This window comes from Clupea harengus, chromosome 4 (assembly GCF_900700415.2).
Source record: "Clupea harengus chromosome 4, Ch_v2.0.2, whole genome shotgun sequence".
Lineage (NCBI taxonomy): Eukaryota > Metazoa > Chordata > Actinopteri > Clupeiformes > Clupeidae > Clupea > Clupea harengus.
The window spans coordinates 7,231,804-7,238,325 of record NC_045155.1 but is presented as its reverse complement, the minus strand read 5'-3'; the positions used below and the strand labels follow the sequence as shown (position 1 = coordinate 7,238,325).

The 6,522-nt window shown below is 41.6% G+C and overlaps 1 protein-coding gene across 3 annotated transcripts; it reads left to right on the top strand.

Moving 5' to 3' along the window:
• Positions 1–314: 314 nt before the first annotated feature.
• lrrc23 (leucine rich repeat containing 23) lies at positions 315–5,788 on the top strand. 3 transcript variants are annotated; one of them, XM_012816668.3, is made up of 8 exons: positions 315–457; positions 702–849; positions 1,636–1,745; positions 1,865–2,127; positions 2,312–2,442; positions 2,675–2,811; positions 3,333–3,537; positions 5,485–5,788. In XM_012816668.3, the coding sequence occupies exons 2-8, from the start codon at positions 733–735 to the stop codon at positions 5,524–5,526; spliced, it is 1,005 nt and encodes a 334-aa protein (XP_012672122.1). In that variant the 5' UTR covers positions 315–457; positions 702–732; the 3' UTR covers positions 5,527–5,788. The 3 variants fall into 3 exon arrangements, with proteins under 3 accessions (XP_012672122.1, XP_031421818.1, XP_031421819.1); XM_031565958.2 differs by having other exon boundaries at positions 323–405; positions 699–849; XM_031565959.2 differs by lacking the exons at positions 315–457; positions 5,485–5,788 and having other exon boundaries at positions 491–849; positions 3,120–3,423.
• The last annotated feature ends 734 nt before the right edge of the window (positions 5,789–6,522 follow it).

The window sequence follows — 6,522 nt, the reverse complement described above, 5'->3', positions numbered from 1 at the left end:
AAAGGTTATATTATATTATGTTCATGGTAGAGTAATAATAGAAGTTTTCTGTTTCATACTCAACCAGTAGACGTTGAAGGCTCACATATGACCTAGCCCGGACACACTGCCAAGTAAACTTGTATAAACAGAGTCCTAGTGTATTTGTTACGCTGCAGACATGTAGATACTAAATTCAAATAGTAATTAAAGTAAATCAAAATCAACAAACAGTGTCTTGGAAAAGTAGACTAAATGCATAAGATGAACCTTTCTGAAAACTGGGAAGGATGTACATTTGAGTGGGGGGGGGGGTACTGTTTCCATGGTAACTAGTGTAAACTCGTGGTACTGGCAGGGGAATGATTGCTAGCACATTTTTCCCATAAAAGTAGTTTTGTCCTATTGATGATTTGCATATCGTTTCAGCTAGCAACACCGTAATTAGCTGTGGACCTGCTCATTTGTTTATTTTAAGGTTTGATGACAAAGAATGATCGCTTTTTGGCATGATAGTTTGTTTGCTAGCTAACGTTAACTGTTAACATTAGCTTTCTAGCTAAACATTTTTTTCACATATGCTGTGCGATTGCGCTTTAACCATATAGCTACACATAAGAATTATAAAATATAGTTAATCCCAGCTAAATTATCGTTAAATGTGCTTGACGTTATTCCTGACATCATATATTCTGTGTATATTTTGTAAATGATTACAACAGGTAAAACAACTATCGTTACCAAGAATTCATAATGTCTGACCAAGAAGATGCCGAATTAAGAATGGAAGCAAGTGATTCAGAAGATGATGGAACTAAAGACTTTGATGAGGGACCAATGGAAGAAGACCCGTTAGTGGGAGAGAACCAGGTACTCATCACGTCTTGAATTTAGGCTTAAACTTTAATTATTGAATATAATGATATCCATCAAAGATTCTGGGCTGCATTTCCTTAACGCTGCGTCATTCGTAAGTTATACGCTGTTCCTTGAGGTGTTTCCCGAAACGTCCTTAGCCAATTTCTGTAAGAGGTACTTTCGTTAGGTTGGTCTGGACCACTCTTAATACCTTTACACACCTTAACACTATACCTTAACACAATTTTCAGGTAGAACAAACGTTTTAGAGCCTAAAAATGTTGTGTTAGTGTCTGGACATATGTACTGACAATACCAAGATGTGTTGCATTACATTTTGTGCTTCATTAAAGAAAAAGAAAAATACATCAATATAAATTAATTAGCCGCTGATTTTTAAACCCTTGCGAGTACAAATATATGAGTAGCATTTAGTCTACAGCCGTCCTTATGTGGGATTTTTTTTATTTACACTTGAGTAGTATTTCTTACTGATGTTCTTTCTAATAATCATCTTTGCTCCAGTCCGAGTCATGCCCATCAAAACTTGACACACGCATGCTCAAACTTACGCGAATAACAAAAATCGATGCCAGAAACATAGATCCAGCCTCAAGTAGACGTAGGAAGGTTTCTCGTAAGGGAACTCCTGGTTTGGGAAATAGGCGTAGAAACGTGAACAACTTTAGTAAGGCATACCTTTCAAATCTTGTTAAAACTTGAAGAGACAACGTTACGGTAGAGGAAACGCAGCCTTGGTCATTTTCTAACTTATGGCTCCTTTGTTTTACTGTTCAGGTCACACCTTGTGCATTGACACAGGACATGGTTAAGGATGGCATATCATTGTTGTGTCGTACAGGGAATGGTTTGTCACATGCCTTTGTTAAGCTTGAGCTAATAGATAGGTGAGCCACATGCCCGCCTTTAAAGAACTGAACAATTTATAAATCACGATTTATCATAATTCAGAAGTATTCTATGTCCAAACTCCTAAATTCTGTTGCCCCATATGTTCCCTATCTAGAGGCCTGACCGACATCCGCTTCCTTGAGTCCTTTGAGCACCTGCGTTTCATAGACCTATCCACCAATCACCTGTCAGACCTCACTCCACTGGCTGCGCTCACCCAGTTGCTTTGGCTGAAGGTGGATGGAAACCAGGTCAGGGAGCTCAGAGGACAGAGGCTGGAACCACTCACCTACCTGCAGTGGTTCAGCCTCGCCAAGAACCGCCTCATAGACGTAGAGGGGCTCAGGGGGCCTGCTCTGGAGACCCTCAACCTCATTGGTTAGTTTAATAATCAGAACATAGGAATTTGTCTTTTCCATCAGTCTTTAAGTGTAGCATTGCATTGTCTGGGTACTACTTGGACTTTTTAGATTTAATTTATTTCAGGATATTTAGAGGTCAGTAGTACAGATTGTATTGTTTGTATCAATAGCCAAATTCTAATTAATTTGATCTGTTGTAGGTAATGGTATTCAGAGGATGCAAGGTCTGGAGTGCCATACACTGACCAACCTGGTTACTCTTGAACTGAGGGGAAATCGATTGGAGACCACGGATGGCCTATATTTGCCCAATCTGCGTCGACTTTACCTGGTACCACAGTGCAGTGAATCAGTTTACATTATATACCTATTTTGCACAGTTCAAAGATTTTTTAATTCAGTGCGCTTTTTGTAATATATTTGACGTTTGTTAAATCCAGTATGTGCTCTGAAAAAAAAATCCTGCTCTCTATAATCCCCGGAGGCTCTGTAAAAAAGGGTGTCAGTCTGGTGGATAACTTTCTTTGTCCCAAATCTTTCTATTTGATTTTCACCCTCGCCAGGCTCAGAACATCATCAAGCGTCTGGAGGGGCTTCACAAACTAGAACGCCTGACCACCCTCCATCTGCGAGACAACCGGCTGGAGTCTCTGGATGGCATCAGCCCAAACATGAAGTCTCTGCAGTACCTGAATGTCAGGTGAAAGGCATATTTGCATGTAAAATACAGGCTAGATTAATATAAGAGTCTGCATTCATTTTGTCCTCATTTTGCAGACGGTCCTATTATACTAGCTTATGAACTTTATTAGGTTGATCCACCAGTATGACCCAGTCAAATTATATATTCAACAGAGTGCGCAGGGTTTTTGTCTTTGTCTGCATGTACAATACAGAAATGCTTCTAGCTAATAACTTATGTAACTTGAGCATACATTTGTATTAATCGGTGAACTATTTGGGATTCCAAGGCTGGGAATCAAACTCACCCTCTTGTTGTGTTAGCAGCATCCAGAATCACATGATGCGTGGGAACCAAATACAAACCACACTGTGTTGTACTCTGGTTGCGTAGTGCATCTGGGAAGGTGGATGAGCACAGATGGTCTGTCAACAGTTCATTTTTAGAGAGGCAGTTATGAAATGATGAGTCATCACAGAAGTCAAGTGCATCTCCTTATCAAAGGCTCTCTCATGCTCACATACTATTTTCCTTTTAAGGGGGAACCTCATATTTTCCCGGCGTGCCTTGAGTAGCCTAGCGGGTGTGGCAGCCACTTTACGTGCACTGGTGTTGGTAGAGAACCCCATCATGGAGAGTGAGGAATACAGGCTGTTTGTGCTGTCACAGCTCCCCCTACTGGAGAGACTTGATAAGGAACCTACCACTGAGGAAGAGAAGGCTGATGCTCTGGAGAGACGAAGGGTATGGGAGCTGAGCAAAACACACTCACACGTCTTGACCATGAACATTTTCTACATGAAGTACACAATGTCACAAAAGTTGAATGTGTTGACCAAAGGTGCACCCTGTCAAAATGCAAACTGCCCAGCCTGTGTCTGCTCTCTGGCAGCCTTCTGAGAGCGTGTGCAATATCTTCATCCCTGCTTTCTAGGGCCTGAAGCCTGATGTAAAATGGGCATAGTTTGTGCTTCTGACATCTTGTGAGTGCTTTTTTGTGGGAGCAAACATAACTGAGGGGGAGCAAACGTAAGATTACCTGTGCGCTCACAACTTAGCTGGCGTGTGGCTCTGTCTGGTAGAGGAGCTAAACGCATTTTTCAGGAGGCCGTAAGGTATTCAAACCCTGGCCCAAACCCATTGTCTGAAGGTGAACAGGCCTAGTCTGCTTCTTTTTGCACTCCGGCATTGTTACAGGCAGGGACAAAGGGTTGCCTGTCCCAGGGGTTTTGGTGCCGTAGGCCTGAAGCAGCTGCAGCTTGTTGTGACTGTCACTGTTCCCTCTTGAGGATTCTCCAGCCTCTGAGTGGAGGGAGCAGGGAGTGGGTGAGGCACCGAGCGATACTTACGAGGCGGCATTGCTCTCAGGGCTTCCCCCTATTTAACTCTAGCCTCAAAAGCCACGTGCATAACAGTCACGGCTGGACTGAACAGGCCTGTTGGGGAGATAGGTTGATCCAGAAAATGCACTCTGTCTTTAACACCCATGACAGACAGGTTGAGCCACCATAGCGGCTAAGAGGGAAATGGAGTCATCCTCATGAGTGGGAGTGGAGGCAGCTCCCCCCTTCACCCAATGGAGAATCTCCACCCTCTACCGCCATCTGGTCTCTTCATTAATGGAATGCAGAAACTTGGCCAAAAGCTTGCTGGGTGATAGTGAGCCTATGGGTAATTTACCTTTAAGGAACTTGGCACGATTGTGCAGCGTACTCTCCTTCATGCGACTGCAATGCTGGCATGCTGCAGGGTTAGCCAAACCCGCAATAGCCGGTTCAGTAGATTAAATATAGGCTTGAAAGAGTAGAAACACGAGGTCTGAAACTAGTTATGAGGCGGGCAACAATGGGCAGTGGGTGGGCAGTTATAATTTCAGCTGCTGCGCAGTCTCATTTGGTAAACAGCAACAATTCTGGAATCTCACAAACAAAGAGTCGAAAGGTTGAATGCCCAGATCTGAGGTTTATTGCTTCTTCCAAGTCAGCAATGAAGGTGGTCCATGGAGCATCTCAACTAACAACCACTATGCGGTCTCTTTTAAAGAAACGTAGTTCCTCCCATTTTTTTTGCGTATTACAGTAACCGTTACAGTTATTGCTTCCAAGATAATGGTGGCGAGGCCAAGTAGTCATTTTTTAAGAAATGGCCCTCAGCGGTCAGCCTTTTGGTATTATTTGTCCGCCATTTTGAGTGAGGCTAATAATGCTCTCACACCGAGTTGGTCCATGTTCACCAGATATGAAAATGACCACAGTCACATTGCCAACAACAGACTGGAAGCGTTCCACAAATGTACAAAACCTGTTTCACATGTACAAATGGACCCACAAAGGCTTAAATGTTTACAGAGTGAGTGTATATGTTTGCATATTTGCAAATCACTCTGTATTTTTGTGAAAATGGATGGATAGGAATTTACACAACACAAGTAAAAAAAATACATGTTATATGATGGTAAAAATATTTGTGGATCATAGTACACATTTGTGGATTGTCCTCTATGGGTTACAACAGTCCGATAAAACAGTACAATAAAAACTTCCATATTGTAGTTCATGGTAAGTATGTCATAGAAATGGTATGCATGTTTTGTACTGTATATCAAGATTTGATCTAAGATGCAGTTCAATGAATTAGTGACATATTGCCTTATTTGAGCCCTCAAATAAGTGCATCTTTTTTTTTTGTCAGGACTTTGAAGATGAAGGGGCTCAAGAACCAAAAGAGCAATAACACCACCAGCATTTAACCCACTGTACACTGTCTACATTGCATCCTCGGCCCCTACCAATACAGAGCCCGGTAGACAAGGATGTTAATGTGGGCCATGTTTCTGTGAGCGAATGTGTCTGTAAAAAGCTTGAACAGTGGTACGTTGTAAGTGCACATACTTTTGACAGGTTTTTTTTAAAAGCTTATTTATATATATGACCTGTATATTATTGCATGTACAGATGTATGAACATTTAAATAAAGGTATTCTCTAAAGTGTTAAGGGATATCTGGTTGTGTGAATTGTGATTGCTGTAGGGAACGTGAGAACTGAAATGGTGAATAAAAAATAAGGGATTGAAAAGACACATTCATTCACTGATAAGGGAATCTCTGGGCAGGCCTAACCAGTTTTGGCCATCTCTTGAACTTGTTCCAGCTCTTCTGGCATAGAGTTGGGAAGGAATGTATTCTTTAGGGCTATGCTAAATAGTATTATTTACAACACTATACAACCAGTGGTGAGTATATTAATGAAAGTATGATGCTAAATAAGTTATAAGTTAATAGAGAGTGGAGGGGATCAAAATTGGGTGCACGGGTATGGTGTAAAATGCACAGTCAGTGACCAAAACATTTTGATAGTGGGTGGGGCAGCTGGATGGACTTCTGAACGTAAAGGTTGGAGGGAATATCAACCTGCTTACAAATCAGACTTACCCTGTTCAGAGTTTTCTCATGTGTCACAACCAGGTTCTACCTAGTAAGAATGAGAGAGCAAAATTTCCCACTTCCTTGTTGGCAGTGGTCTGCCTTCTCAGTGTCACATTTAAAGGTACAGCACAAAAATGTCAAATCCAGGATTTAACGATTGCAGATCAAATATCTTCAATTAGACAAGGCCGATGATTATGATGACGATTCCTATGATTCTTAAAAGGAAAATAATCTATGCATGTGTTATACATGAATAATGAAATAAGTTTGGGCTAAAGAAGGTCCACTCCATTTCGACGT